At 36.4% G+C, this 16043-nt stretch overlaps 1 protein-coding gene and 1 long non-coding RNA gene across 9 annotated transcripts in view; one reads left to right on the top strand and one right to left on the bottom strand.

Annotated features, from left to right (window-relative positions):
- LOC140223750 (alpha-1,6-mannosyl-glycoprotein 2-beta-N-acetylglucosaminyltransferase-like) overlaps nt 1-16043 on the bottom strand; it is a 56303-nt gene that overhangs the window by 5708 nt on the left and 34552 nt on the right. For 5 of the 7 annotated variants that reach the window (XM_072299495.1, XM_072299497.1, XM_072299498.1 and 2 more), the window contains 9 exons: nt 14840-14956; nt 13509-13543; nt 11987-12204; nt 10524-10700; nt 8583-8824; nt 6466-6611; nt 5773-5933; nt 3291-3410; nt 478-692 (listed from right to left, as the gene is read on the bottom strand). In XM_072299495.1, the coding sequence (XP_072155596.1) occupies nt 478-692; nt 3291-3410; nt 5773-5933; nt 6466-6611; nt 8583-8824; nt 10524-10700; nt 11987-12204; nt 13509-13515 (1286 nt within the window). In that variant the 5' untranslated portion in view covers nt 13516-13543; nt 14840-14956. Of the gene's footprint in view, nt 1-477; nt 693-3290; nt 3411-5772; nt 5934-6465; nt 6612-8582; nt 8825-10523; nt 10701-11986; nt 12245-13508; nt 13544-14839; nt 14957-16043 lie in introns of those variants that run through there. The other 2 variants (XM_072299493.1, XM_072299499.1) reach the window with 2 other exon arrangements.
- On the top strand, nt 8677-12353 carry LOC109035418 (uncharacterized). Of its 2 annotated transcripts, none has more exons than XR_011899724.1 (2): nt 8677-8816; nt 11989-12353. It is a non-coding gene; the product is annotated as an uncharacterized lncRNA (long non-coding RNA). The 2 variants fall into 2 exon arrangements; XR_011899723.1 differs by lacking the exon at nt 8677-8816 and adding an exon at nt 9581-10303.

Raw genomic sequence — 16043 nt, 5'->3', positions numbered from 1 at the left:
AGATACTGAAGCTTTTGCTTACTTATCTAGGATTATCTTGGGAAAAACTATCGAATTTTTCTATCTTTCAGCCAATTTGTTGGGTCAAATTCGAGTTATAAAGTCTGAAAGTGTTCTAGATGTTAATGATAGCTGGTCAATGAAAGCTTCTCTATGATTAAGATGATTTGAAGATTCAAATGTCATTCAAGAGATCAATCATGACGGCTCAGGTGCAATACCACAGACCTAAATCACAACAAGTACTTAAAATTTCCACAGACTTTGAAAACAGAATGGTCTCCAAGCGGTAGAAGAAGTGATTTCCAGTTAGTGAAACGGATTGCATGATTTTCCGTGAAATTTTCTGATGAATGATGATTTTTTTCATGAATCTCGGTTTTTCCTGGTCCTAGACACCATGTTTTCACGGAAAAATGTGTGTTCTTAAGAGAAGTTCCATTATTCCTGTCGTCATCAAAGATGATCATTACTTACCATTCTCCAATATGAAAGACTCTTGGTGAGCGCATGACAAGTGCCTCAAGTTTGTGTTGCAGGCAGTTGTTGGATACATGCTGAAGGCTCCAGTCCCAATTGTAGTCGTCAAACGTACAGAAGGCTTTTGCACAGTTATAGATTTCGTGCCACACGGATCGGTTGAATGCCATTCCCATGTTGTGCTTGCTGCTCAACCACGGTGTCTGCTCTACCTACACAACATTAACAAACGCAATCACTACAAGTTTGCTACCTGGATAAACATTGCATTCAGAGCTTGGCATAATAAGGTGTGGGAAAGCAGCCTACATTGAAAGTGTAAAAGTTTTAGAGAAGACATTTTTAGACCCATTTTACAAAAATACCTTGATTTCTCAGCTTGAAGATCCTTAACTAACAGAAAAAAGGATAAATTTTCACTGAGAATTTTAAGATTTACTTCTAAGTAATCAATTTTTTCTTACTTGGAAATTATAATTTTCTAAACTCTTTGTTTTAACAGTAATGAACACTCTGAAGATACAGAGAAATGGAAAAGAAAAAAAAATAGAATAAACAAATAAAAATGTTTTTAATGAAACTTTTCAACATGGCCTAACTTTCTTAGATATTTTTGAGTAAAAATTTTTCCCTAGACAATTCACTGCTCCTCTGACATAAGAGCGTATCTTTATTTCCACATGAAACCCAAAAATCATTGAATTAGGTACACAGAGAACAAGGCTCACAAGGAAATTGAAATACCCCCTTACGTCAGAGGAGCGATTAATTATCAAGAGACCTAGCCCAATACACACTACTACAGGACAGGGCAGGGATTAATCAAGGTCAGTCAATAAAGGATCACGAAAAATTCAACAATGAATCCACAGGCCTTACAAACAGGCCCTTTACTGAGTCAAGCCTGTGGTTCACATGCAAGTCATCAAAGTCAGAAACAATGTAAAAAAAAAAGGACGTCACACAACGGAGAAGTAGTAAATTTTATTCACATACTAAAAACTTGAGATAAAACCCAATGCAATAGACGACCATGATTATGTTGATGACTTTGGTAGTTATTTGCACTCTATGACAGAGTAATACAATTTATGCAAATAGTAAGACTGAAAAAAAAAAATATTTTTAGGACATTACAGGAATATCAATGGCTTTTTTCGCTAGTAATAGTCTTTTTGTTCCTAGGACTACTTTGGGAAATATTCACTATTCATTTAAATCCATCAGATAATTCAAAGACACTTTGTATTTTAAATGGGAAAAATAATTTCATGCTAGGTGAAATATTAAATGGAGAAACAATGAAAAATATAAGGACCACGTATGTGAAGATCAAACAATATATTCATGCACACTTGACGGAGGTTCAACATTTTAAACACTGAACAGCTATTTTTCAAAAACAAACAAAATTAACTTGAGACCTTTTTATAGCAAATATGTACGTAAATGTGACCATCGTGAGAAAAGGGACATTATTCCACAGAGGGAAAATTTTCAGTGGAGCGATTTCTGTCAAGTGTGGGGGGGAGGGGGGAGAATCAGATTTTGAGATTTTGTAGGGAAATACTTTGAAGTATCCTAAAGAAGTAAGTTTTCAGAAGTTTGGAAAGTTTTCTCTCGAAACTACGTAATCTTAACTGAAAATGTTCTTCGAATACTCTTCTTCGCTCTGGTATCAATATCTCAATTTTGATTTTTTGTGGAGTAAGGTCCCAATTCTTAAGGACAATTACAAATATTAAATTCTTGCAATAAAAATAGGATGTTTTTTAGAACTTCTATTATTAATTTTCTGCTTAGTTTTGAGACGGATTGCATTTGTAAAAAAAAATCATTATCCCGGCCTGGGAAAACGGAAACTCAGTACCTTGCAACAAACTTGGAAACAGATGAACCAGGCAAATGAAAAGACAAATAAAAAAATTGAAAGTAGTTCAATACCTACAAATGTGTGCGCTAGGCTGCTAGCTTATTTTTACAGTATAGAAAGATAATTGGCGAAAAAACTATCAGGGTTTGCTTTGAGTGAAACATATTATTCTAAGACTCTTTAAAAAAGAATTTTAGGTAGTATATTTAACTTTCTTATAAAAGGGAGGAATGGTCCAAATGAGTTTATAACGCAAACGAGCCAATTGCAAGTTCCAATAAAAAAACACTGAACAAAGGCAGAAAATTATTTGATAAAATGTCAGAAGCCAGTAAACATTGAAAGGAGAAAATTTGATTACACCAAAGAAATTCGAGAAGAAAAATTATACTTTTACAAAAATAATTTGAGAAGGAAAAGATCTTTAAAAGTGCATCTATAACGAACAATTGTCCTCGTATTGTTCTGGAACTAAGACAGTCAATGAGACGCTTGTGTTAACAGTGAAAGTCTGCCGATCCGTGCAAATAGACAAAGAAATTTTTTAATTTGTTTTCAATGTAGTGTGCAGGAACCAGAAAACGGTAAAACAATCCATCTTTACATCAAAAATAGGTTATGAACGCAAATTGGATTGGCACACATGCAAGAGGGTAAAGTGCGCTGATAGGTTTGATGGATTCAGCAGATATCTACTGATTGAATCTAATGTCCAAAAAGTATTGGTAATAAGGAAAGTGTGTAAAAATTTCCTTACAAACCCATTAAATTAGGGGGAAGAGACAGTCCCGCCTCATGAAAAAAAAGGAGAGAGAATAAAGATAAGCAAGCCTTCACCATCAAACCTGAGGTGCTACTGAGGACTGGGGTGAAGCTAAACATCAACACAACAAAACATTTACGAAGGGGATAACATGGACGACGACGATTGGCAAACCTTCTGGTAATGTTGATAAAGAGACGGTAAAACTTGAAAACTCCACGATGGTGATGGAGGCGAGTTGGCAGCGTTGCTCGAGTAGATTTGGTGCTTTTTAACAAGTCTTAACGCTTCTTTCTGTCAGCATGAATCAAGCAGGCCAATCAAAAACTACTCATCTTAGAAGCAAGATGTATGGTCACCACATTTCAACAGTACTTACAAATGATTTTTTACTTGGGACAAATTGGGACGGGGCCCAGGCCAGGCAAAAAGACTTTCCAATACTCCAGCCAGCCATATTTGTACACTTGCTTAGGCAGCCTTGAATTTTGGTGCCTAATGCAATTATACTACCATATAACGCAATTAGATAGACGCCACATAAGTGGGGGGAAAACGGCATATTTCAGCTGTAGGCAAGGAGCCGGTTCGGCCAATATGTATTTATCCCTCTGGAATTGAGAGTACTGAACCAAGATTTTTTTCAGAATTCTTTTTTTCATTGCATCATATTAGTGAAATAAGCGTTTGGGAAAACATATAAATAAGGCAGCTCTTAAATACAGTTTTCTCCACTTATTTAAGATCATTGAAACCTATGTCATCCTTGCAAGTAATTTTGCAGGAGGATACTGGACACGAGCAGGAGGCCTTTGCTCGCAACAAAAGGGGAAACAATTTTATAGGTGCGAGAGAACAGAAATTTCCTTAGCCAGGCCAAGTCTTGTGTTTTTCTAATGTATGGTTCAGCCTCTCAGACCTACTGCTTTCTGGTGGGTCACTGGGTAATCTCTTGCATTATGTGTTTTCAGAAGGATATTACGTCGTTTGAAAGCAGGTTTTGGAGAGAAGCCTGCAGCTTGAAAATTAATTTTTGTAGTCCATGATTTGAAAATCATGATTTCATATTGTCCATCAATTTCGTGGGGATTGCGGGGTGCTCACAGTTTTCCTTTACCTCCTGATGAATAAAACTGTCCAAAAAAGAAAGATCCACTGATCGAAACTGACTCATCTGCAATTCTCTTTATCATGTTCAAATTTTCTCAGTTAAAACTACTAAAAATGCCGAGTGATACCAAAAATAAGTTGATCAGTAAAAAATGTGACAGGATAGAAAATTATAAAACGCCAAATGCTGATAGTTTTATGTGGCAAAATGCCGTTTGCACTGTAATGTAAAGTAACACACATAACCTTGACTATAGTCTACAACACAATAAGTGGGGACCAAGGGGTGGAGTTAGGTGAGCAGCTCAATCTATTTTTCAAGAGATGATAGGCTTCGACAAGCTCCAGCCCTTAGAATATGCCAATGTACCTGCTTTCATCTTTTTAACAATACCTCAAGCCAGTCACTGACCGCGTCCCCCAGCCACCACTTTCAGTGTTGTAGGCGTAGTACTGACCAACAAGAAAACAAATATGAAAGCATAAGCCCCTTTGGAAAAAAGAAACTAATGACAAAACATGAGAGTCAGCTTTTCAGTAATGTTATCATTTATACACTCTGCTGATCTTGATGAATGAATCTCTTTCCTATTGCTTTATCTCAGTTATAATTAGCAAGCAAGGACAATGGACCTGTGAAAAAAGCTATGCGTGTTAAACCTCACCAAAGCATGATCTATTCCATCACTTTAGCATATGATTATTTACAAATATACAGTTTCAGCAATTCTTAGAGCTTCTGGAAAAGTTGCTACTATGCATCACTATACATGAAAGGGCTTCATAAATTATCGGTAATAATGAAAAAAAAATTTTGAAACACTAGAAGACCTTGTGAAATCATATATTATTATGATAGGACTATAAAATCATTTTTATTCACAGCCTAACCTCTTCTAGGTACATCATTGCCCTCCTGACCAAACGACGTAACTACATACACTCACGCTAAACTCCATATGACTCATGGTTTCCTTGGGCTCATCTCTTAGTATAGTTACGCCTTTTGGTCGACCAAACGATGAAATAGGCTAATAAAACTCGTGTCAGGTAATATAAGAGTTGTTTACTTTGGACTTCTTGCTCAATTGACTAGTTTACATCTCATAAGAGCAGCAGCATCATCACCTTGAATAGTGAGGTTATAGGATGACCACAATGTGATACTCAGGTGAAATTAATCCTTTGACTGTGCCGACAGCCCGAAATAAACAACTATCAACTTGTCTGTTTTCAAATTGTAACAGTTAGCTGATTGACTTTAGTTGAAGCCATAAAATTTGCTGTACATCAATATTTTTAGAGTAAAGTTTCCAAATGATGAAAGAAAGAGATGAGCACTGCAGGAATTTTAAAAATTTAAACGATAGCTTGTAATTTTTTCCCCCCATCATTGGTTTTTGAATGTCTACCGATCATTTAGAGCTGAGATGAACTCCTCATTTAGATTTGTCCTTGAAAGGGCTCTGAGAAAAGTCCTCAATTTCTAAAATTTCTGCAGTGATAAGTGGTTCTCTCAAAACAGATAGTGAAATGTATAATTTACCTTTTGTGCATTGTCATAATAAGTGTAGGTTTTAAGGTAGGTTCCTAAAGAGAAAATATTGCATTGAGGACACGTAACTCTAGCAGTCTTTTCCATCAGTCCTAGGACATGAATGAAATCTTCCGCTAAATAATGGTCTTCTTCCAAAAATAACACTAAACCTGAAAGCATAAATCAATGGAAGTTGAGACTGAGTGAATTTTATACTCTAGAGTTGAGAATTTAAAATTCCAAATTCAACTTTATTAATTTTTGGTTCCAGTTGCACCACTGCTCTGATCCACATGAATGGTTGAATAGGACATTGTTAATGATGGACAATAATAGAAACCTCATAAAGGCTTGTCAACATTTGATACTCTGAAACTATGATATGGGATTTAGAGTTTACACTATTCAAAAATGATAAGACCCGAGTTAGCATGCAGGCAAGGTGTGACAAACAGTGTCTTTTGAGATCTACTGGAACAGAACTGAGGTTTATATTCAAATGAATTATTGACTCTGATGTATTGGGAACCAAACTTGTCCTGTTCCTCTCTCTTCTCTCCCCCAAAATTCTCACCTTCACTTAAATTCTATTCCTTGAAGGCAGAAAAGCCTTAAATTAAGTCAAGTTGGAGACATTCTGAAAATTTTAGATGATTCCTAAACAATATTTGTCCTAATCAAAATTGATAGAGTTCAAATTACCTGTATGATTTCGAGTGATTTCTAATTGATTAAATACCCTATTTGCCTTCCACCACCAGTGATGTTTGGTCTGTGTAAATTTGGCTTCCCTGTAGTGACCATACACATCTGGGTGGAGAGCATTGTTACATCTAGAAGCTATTGCCCTGTTAACAAAGGAAAAAAGTGATGCAACACGGTAAAAATAAGCTGAATAAGAGGCTCTGCAAAATAAACTAGCAGCATATCATTTTCTGTATTTTTCTTTACAACTTGTTTTATACATGGCCAACTACATAGGCTGTCCCAAAACAACTGAGAGTAAGTCTGTATTTCAGAAACAATAATAGATATTGAAACGCGGTTTGTGGTAGGTTGTAGCTCATATCCTTAGCTATCCAACGAGCCCAAGATTTGCTATTTTGGTCAAAATTTCGCTGAGTCACAGCAATTTTTTGGAGCCGTGTAAAATATAACCCTACAGGATTTTTGAGTATTTTTTTCCTTGTCTGAACTGTTGTTCCGAGATCGCAACTTTGCGGATCACGTTGGTACTGGTCTAGATGCAAGTTCTAACATGTTTGCATGAGCTTTCATTGCATATCAGAGTTTTCTTCAACTTCCCAGCTCAGTGAAGCCAACATTGTCTACCGTTAATGACACGTGTTCTCATTTGGTGCAATGAGTTCGCCCGCGGAGCTGAGACAAGAGCAACGCTATGCCATCCGTTACTGTGTTTACCAAGGTTTAACTGTCTCTGATACCGTGAAAGAGATGTTAGTTGCTTATGGAGAAAATCGACTTGGGGAAGAGCACCGTTTATCGGTGGCATGCAGCTTTTTCCGAGGGTCGCGAGTCGGCGGCTTTGATCCCGCATGGCGGCCGGCCGTCAACTTCTGCGGCGGAGGAAGAAAGTGTCATTAACGGTAGACAATGTTGGCTTCACTGAGCTGGGAAGTTGAAGAAAACTCTGATATGTAATGAAAGCTCATGCAAACATGTTAGAACTTGCATCTAGACCAGTGCCAACGTGATCCGCAAAGTTGCGATCTCGGAACAACAGTTCAGACAAGGAAAAAAATACTCAAAAATCCTGTAGGGTTATATTTTACACGGCTCCAAAAAATTGCTGTAACTCAGCGAAATTTTGACCAAAATAGCAAATCTTGGGCTCGTTGGATAGCTAAGGATATGAGCTACAACCTACCACAAACCGCGTTTCAATATCTATTATTGTTTCTGAAATACAGACTTACTCTCAGTTGTTTTGGGACAGCCTATGTACATTAACCCAAGTAGCAGTGATCGCAATAAATTACGATTTCATCGGTTGGTTATGTGTTGGGTGTTGGTAACAGTATAATTTGCAAGATTGCTCACTATCAACTGAGCGCTAAAAATAAAAATTAGCATTAAGAAATATAAACTCCAAAATTTTGTGATGCATTGTAGTTTTTTTCCTTTCTTTTTTTTTCTCTTGATTAAAAGGTTTTAAGAAGTCCAACTTTGTTCTGGGGGTAATACAATTTGAGGAAGCTGCCTAAATAGTTTTCAAGGCTCATTGTCTCACATATTTATCATATCTTTTCAAGTATTTACCGTTAATATACGAAAGGGTCTTTTTTTTTTTCAAATTCTATTCCTATTTCCATCACTCCCATTAGTTTCCTCTTTCACAAAATTCAGATTATCTTTCTATTTCGAAATTTGTTATCTGTCTTATCAGTGAGCAGGATCATTACCTCCTGATGCTTCCAATGATATGTGGTTACACCACTACATTCCTAAGCATATCTCTCTGTGTATAAAAGGGGAGATTTTATCTAATGCCTGGTCTTTTTCCATCATTGACCCATGTGTACATAGCGTTCCATTCAAATTTTATTTTTCTATACGTGGTGTTGTGCCTTGCTGTTTCAAAATGAGAGCTGACTTTAATTCTTTTTTTTATAATTTATCCTACTCAAAAACTAATGTATCTTTCAAACTAGACAATTAAATCTGAGGTTTTGGTCTGAGGTATGGTTTTTTTTAAAATATTTGAAGTAGGTATGAAGATTTTTCCGAGACACCTTGAAGCGACAATTTGTCTGAATTGCAATTGTAGTGCCCTAGAAGTAGACTGAAAGGATACGTACTGCTCTTTATTGATATTCCGGGGACAATCTCCAGGAGACTCCCCTGGGAACTCATTCGAGTGGGTCTGTATGGAAAATGGATAGAATATCTGAATAACTTTGCAGAAATCAATTGTTTGAACAAGCTCATTAATTTCATCATCATAGTAATCATGACTGAAGACAAGCAGTACGTTCTCGATTCCTTTGGCTTGAGCAAGACTTACTATCATGTGACGTAGGTACATTATCCTGGTATGTACCTGAAATCATAAAAAATAAATATTTCCTAGTAAATTATGGCTTTGAAAGGAATTTTTTTTTTTTTCTATTAATTTATTGTAATCTATCACTGAGATATTATATACATTGTTTCTATAATTAAATTAAGTAGATTAAGCTAGACGACCGAGTAGTCCAACACTATTCTAATATGGTGACCTAGGTCACTTTAAGTTAGGAGTATAAACTCCAAATCGAGACTACCTCGTAGTTATTAACGAGCCATGGAAGCGAGCTCCCATGGCTTCGTTCTCTTGAGTCTTCTCAGCTCGTTGGAATTATCCAAGAGAGCCAGTGCTTCTACTTGGGGTGGGAATGAAGACGATTCTCGTATCGCGTGGCGATTTTTGAAATAAAATCTTTAACCGTCTCCATTCCCAGATCCCTATGTATGTCGCTATTCCTCTCGAACCACCTAGCCGACACAATATTCCTTAAAATCTTATTTTGCAATGTTTGCAATTTGTTTATGTTTGAGGGTGCAGAGCACCCCCAGATTTGGGATCCGTAGGCCCAAGTAGGTCTTATTATTTGCTTGTAAATTAAGAGTTTATTATAATTATTTAATGTAGATTTTTTCCCTAGTAACCAATAAAATTTTTTAAATTTATAGTTGCATTCTTGTCTTTTCATTTTAATATGCGGTTTCCATTTTAATTTAGTGTCTAAGTTTAATCCTAAATACTTAGCAGTATCTGAAATGGGTATAAGGGTATTACAGAAGTCAAAGGCCCTGTCAAAGGCCTGCGCTACATCCAAAAAGGCTGCAGCGCAGTATTCCTTCTTTTCTAGGGCCCTCTCGATGAAGCTAGTTACCCTATGTAATTGCTCTATTGTAGCATGTTTGGCTCTAAATCCGAATTGATGATCGGGGAGGATATTTTTACTATTTATTATTTTTAGTAGACAAGGTAAGTATGTTCCCTCCCATAATTTTGCAATGGAATATAGAAGTGATATAGGGTGGTAAGAGGAAGGATGTTTTGTGGGCTTGCCATTCTTATGAAAGACTATAATAATTGTTTCTTTGAATAGTTTTGGTACATATTGTAGGTCAAAAATGGCATTAAATATTTCTACTAGTTTATGTATAGCTTTTTCGGGTAAGTTCTTGAGAATGAGCCCAACTATGAGATCTTCCCCTGGTGCTTTTTTTGTTTTGCAACGATCAATAGGAATTTTTTGATACATTTAAAATATTCTTCACAAGATTTGTTCATGGTTTACAGGTTTTAATATATTAGAGGTGGGTTCAATGGATCCAAAATAAGCATTGAAATTAAACTGAAGATCATCTGAATTTAAAGCAAAGCTTGGTTTTAGTAATTGTAATGAAAAGAAATTGAGAATCCGAGCTGCGGGCCGCCGGACAAAATCAAACCATTTTTTCCAGCCAGTTCTCGCACCGACTTCCGCATTCCGCCCGAACATTAGAGGCAACTAGTGTTATTTTTGAAAAGGTGCCAAAATTTATTTCTGATTGTTATTTTTAAGGGGTAAAGACGCTACATGTAATTTAAACCTTATACTTTGTTCCTTCTATATTATAAGCCCCTACATTTATTTATGTACTCAATTTATATTTAATTCACTCATTGTAATCTAATCACAATATGCAGTACCTGTATATTATGTGAATACAGCATGAATACAGCATACATGATACTGAGCAAGCATTACCTGAATAACTAGAACAAGAGAATCATTGTAAAGTGGTCCATATATATTTTGATTGAGTACAGTTTGCATCTCATTATACTTTTCAATATTTCGTTGTATCTCATAAGGATCAGGCACTTTGGGAACATTGTCTCCACTGAAATTGCTTGGTTTTACTGTCAGGTACTTTTGGTAGGCCTGAAATTAGAGGAAAAAGAAAAATTACCACATACAGAGAAGTTTAAATTGAGAAAGAAAAAAAAAGAAAAGAAGTTGCCCAGTTCATAGCTTTCAAGTCATTTACTTTTTCACTCAAAAACTGTGAAGCAGATTTTAAAATATTTTCATTGGGATTGTACCATAATATTAAGAAAAATTTCTATAATTATCAGAGTTGCTGGTTAATAGATTTTTTCATGCAAAAATACAGGGAGAAAACTGACACTACAACAGAGCCGTGCACTTGCAGCGTTGTAGTCTGGAAAGACAAATCTTTACATCCCTCCTTTTGGGAGTAAAACAGATTAAACCAGAGTAGGCAAATAAATAAGGTCTGAATACTGATCTATAGAGAAAAGAGAAAAATTCATATAAACTAAATATTCAAAACTGCATTCCAAATTGAAAAATTAAAATCGACTTTGAATCAATAGAATAATTGCATTAAAAACACACAACACTGATTTACCACCTGATCAACATTGATTGCAATCATTAAACTATCTAGCTTAGGGGTTGATTTCATAACTTTCAAAGAACTTGGTGTTTTTATACAATTTGTAAGAGAATAATGTTTTTCTTTTTTTTTTACATAATGTCCCAAAGAAAGTAAGGGATGTAATGAGTGCTTGGATTAAAAGTACATCCACCATCCCATTTAACGCAATACTCTTTGACCAATGCGGTGAATTAATCTGTGCCTCCACATTTTATTGTATTCTATCATTTCTAGAATAAATCATAGAAGATATAAAAGAAACCAAAACAATCTCCGTCAATGATTTTCTCTGATTACAGCTTCGTTTGCAGAACAGTGGAGTATTTTAAAGAAAATAAGTAGAATACATAAAACAAAACAAAAAACCCATAAGACATAGTAGACGGGTTACAAAGAAATAAATAGATTCTGCTTTAAAATTAAGACTGGTCATCAGGTACTCTACCAAGCTAAAGAATAATGCCGTATGAACATTCGAGATTTACCAAATTTCCCCAGATAAAACATGTATTCTTCAGGAAAGTTAAGCAAACTTTTCCTTGAAATATTCAGATATTTTATATTAAATTGCAAACTAAGTTTCCTGACAAATTTGAGGAAAAACATTCACAATTTTCCCAGTGAATTCAATTTTTATGGAAGGAAAAATGGTAACGTCTATGGGCTCATACAACATTCTTCCTTAGCATGGCAATACTGGTGAGGGCAGTTGTTGCAAGATGAAAGATTCATTTCTTTTACTTAAATTCTCAAATGATTGACTTACAGATGGAACCATATTAAAGACGCTAATGGAATCAGATACGGTATCATTGTCGGCGGAGGAGGAGCCTTTGTCAGCCTTTGAGTTGGCGATGTGGGTGAAGTAGAGCTGGAGCCAAAAGAAGAGCACCAGGAAGAGGAACAGCAGCGGGCGCAGACACGTTGACGAGCGACGACGAGCAAGCTGAGAAGTGACCGGAATCCGAATGCTTCGACCATTCACTGTGCCAAGAAAAAAAAGAAAAAAAAAATTAAGTGACATTTGGAACTTGCAATTGATTCAATTTGATTGATTTTGAGAGAAAAAAAGAAGAAAGAGAGAAATAAACCTACTCTTTTAATTTTAAGCAATAAAACATGTACTCTGGTCATCAGCTTTTGAACTTGGAAAATTACCTCCAAAAATCTAAAATCCCATTGCTTGTGGACAGGATGGTAAAATTTCATAAAAAATAAAATCTTGAAATTTCATAGTGAAATATTTTATGAAATTTCAGAAATTTATGATAGATATTGAAAAATACCGGTTCCTTTCCATGTGCCGCAAAATTGAAAAATTGTGACTTTCTTCTATTTTTGTGTGTTTGAGTGCGGGTTGCATACTCTAGCCCTTGAAAAACATGCAATATTTCACAGCCTCGTGAAATTTTATGAAATATTTCATTGAAATTTCCAATTTTTCATTTCTTTCTTACGTTTCATGCCACCATGCTTGTGGAGCAATGCTCAACAGTCACTTTGTATGAACATAAAAAATCTTACTTAATGTAAAAAAAACTTAGTCTCAGTTAAAAGTTGGAAGGGTGTTTGGGTTAGTTGGAGGGAAAAAAGTTTTTTGGTAGGTCGCCAAAACCCCGCATTTTCGCCCTATTTACTAATGCACAGCACAATGGCGAAGAATTAAATTTGTTTTGACTGGGGTTTTCTTTTTCCTCCCGCAACGATTTGCTTCTAAGATTTTCAAAAAAAACAAAGCTATTTCAACACCTTCAATCCATCAAAACGCAATTGATCTGTGCTAATCTCGAGAACTTTATCTCAGCTTATCTAAACCAGGGATTAAACTCAATTCAAAATGGAAAACAGAAATTCGGTATTTATATACGAGAAAATCCTGTAGGTAAAAATCTGTGGATATTCAAAAGATTTGCGATTAACTAGGTTTACGTGATGATTAACCCTGCCATTGAAGAAAATACGAGTTGAGAAATGTGACACGAGCTTATATTAGTTATCATCACTATAAAATTCTGACTACTGATCTTCTACTGATCGATCCTGATTGGAAAGAGGGTCTAAAAAACGACGGACTGTGATTTCGAATAACTAAAGCTAAGACGGTATCTAAGGCGCCTGCAACAGCGTGGATATGCCTCAAGCGTTGCGTTCACGCAACGTAAAATGCCATTCTCGGTATAATTAGTGTGATCGCACGGCTCCTCTCATCGCATTGAGAATATCCCATACGCCTGAAAGGTAGGCAATATACAAACAGAGCTATGGTAAGAAACAAGCATCATATTTACCTCGCATCGCTCAGCTGGATGCCAACTTGCAAGAGCTGAAAATACAAAGAAAAAATGTTGAAGAATGCAATAAAAAATGTAAATTTCTGAGGCTGTAAATAATGATATTAACTTCTGCCTCGATTCTCTGAGGAAATCTGACTTTGACTTCCTTGCTTCCCTGGAAAGGAGAAAGATCCTTAGCTCAAATCGACTCGAATTCTGTTAAATGATCGGTCGCTTTTCAATTTAGCTTACTTAGTGAATACGGGGTTACACGTTTGTAAGTCTACCTTCGATAAGGAGCTTTTTGAGCACGGACCTCAATATGCGACGAGTCGTAAGAAAGCTCTCATTTTGCTGTTATTTTGAAATAAAGATGAAAAATACCACACTAATTACAGGCCTCGATAGACTATCAAATTCCGGAGCCAATTTCTATCTAAGTGTTGGGAGTCATCAGTCTTAAATTCGTCACTTCCCATTATTTTCGAATGAAAACTTGACAGAATAAGAAATGATGAATGATGCCACTCCTTTTGGATCAAAATAGCCCAATTTTGATCAAAGAAGAATGCTACATGGTGACCACCATTCATCAAATGGTCTACTTACTTAGTTTGGAATTGGTTCGGAATTTGATCGTCTATTGAGGCTCTTACAATGCTCATAGTGGATTCCAGGTCCTACCTACTTTTTTGGTCGTGGTTTCAACATTACTTTTATGGTGACAAATAGTTCGGTCCTCGTAACAATGCTGCATTGTTACAGTACACAAAGGAACCGAAATAACTGTTAACGTAAACGTAACATTGTAACTAAGACTAGAAAAGAAGGTGGGACTTGAAACATACTATGGTATTGTATAAGGGCAACAATTTTCCTTTGAAGAATGAAATGGACCGCGTTCAGCAAAAAAGAACCAAGCCACATCAGTATTGCCAAAATTATCTGAGCAATTTAATTTTTTACAAGATAACGTTTGTGCGGATTCTTTTGAAAATTTTAAAGAAGTATGCAGAAAACTCACTGAATTCGCACGAAAATCCGCACTACCATTTTCATGTAAAAAATTAAATTGCCTGATTAACTTTGGCAATAGTTGATGTGGCTTGGTTCCTTTCTGCTTAACGCGGTCCAAATGGAAGCTGAGATTTTGGAATATCGAAATCTTTAAACTTAGTTCCTAATTCCATCATGGATACAATAATTAGGCTAAATTTTGCAATTGGGAACTGCAAATTCTGGCTCAGTTTAGAAACAACGTATGTGCCCTTAGTTTCCCTATGCACATAAGTGTTTTTACGGATATTCCTGATTGCAAAATGTAGTCGGATGGTGTGGGTGCTTACGAATGAGCGGGTGTGACTAGAGGATGGAGGCCGCTTCCGAGGGGACCCGGGTTGCGACTCATGATCCGAGTATGCTTGGTCGCTCATCGAGAAAACACCGCAGCATTATTTTCATCACTGAAATCATACACCAACACACCCAATTAGTAAAACTGAGAAACTGACAATTAAATCAGTGAGTTCGAAAACACACCAACTCGGAGAAAAAAATTGTTCAGGAAACACCTAAAACTGCGCAGCGGGCGAAGAGGTTAGTTAAAGAAAAACCTTCTTGGTGCCGAAGGACAAGTACTTAGAGACTTTGTAAAGCACCAAGTTGAAATCTATACACCATGTTTGATGACAGAGAATTTTTGCAATTTTGCAATTTTTTTAATATATATAAAGGTCGCTTTACAGCACTTCCTCGCGCTCTACGACTCCTAACCTCCACGGCTCTCTTTCAAACCACAAATCTTGGGGGATTGAGCACCTTAACATTTCCGCTTCAATCCCTTCCCTCCAACCTTTCATTGGGCGCCCTCTGCGTCTTCTCCTAGGAGAGACAAAATGAGAGACAAATTTTTTAATGCAGGTATAAAAAAATCGGATTCAGAAAAAAAAATTATCAATGAGAAAATGGGACAAAATCTCTCTTTCCTGAGAGTATAGTAATTTCTAATTTTGTCGTTTTTCGGTGATACAAGAGACAGCATCTTTAATTAGTCGAGTTAAGAGAGGAACTAAACATGCGGTTTGGCCTGGAACTCAGCGCAGAGAGGAATGATGACGAGGACTTAAGATGAAAAGGACAAGCCCTCGGTGCGGCGGTCGGTATGTAACACATATTAGCGCCTACAAGACTGCATGAATACTTCACGCATTGCGCCAAACACAATGCCATCAGCGCGGCGCAACGGCGCGGCGGAAGTTAAAATTATTAAACCACATTTATGTCTGTTCTTCCATAATTGTTTCTTTCATTTCTTATAAATGGAGGACCTTGTCCAAACATAGAGATAGGTTTACGGAACTTAACTTTTGCGCAAAGTTCCGTGAACTTTTGCTAGTAGTGTTGACAGGGTTTTCGCAAAAAATGTATCCAACACGAGTAGGTAAACGCATCTTATGCACCCCTTCCCCTCCGGCACGTTCATTTTATGGTTTTTATTGATGTTTTAAAGAGGAATGAGAAGGGAGCGGCAAAATACAGGCGGCCCATGCC

Source organism: Bemisia tabaci, chromosome 4 (assembly GCF_918797505.1).
Source record: "Bemisia tabaci chromosome 4, PGI_BMITA_v3".
Taxonomy (NCBI): domain Eukaryota; kingdom Metazoa; phylum Arthropoda; class Insecta; order Hemiptera; family Aleyrodidae; genus Bemisia; species Bemisia tabaci.
This window is presented reverse-complemented; position numbering and strand designations above follow the sequence as displayed.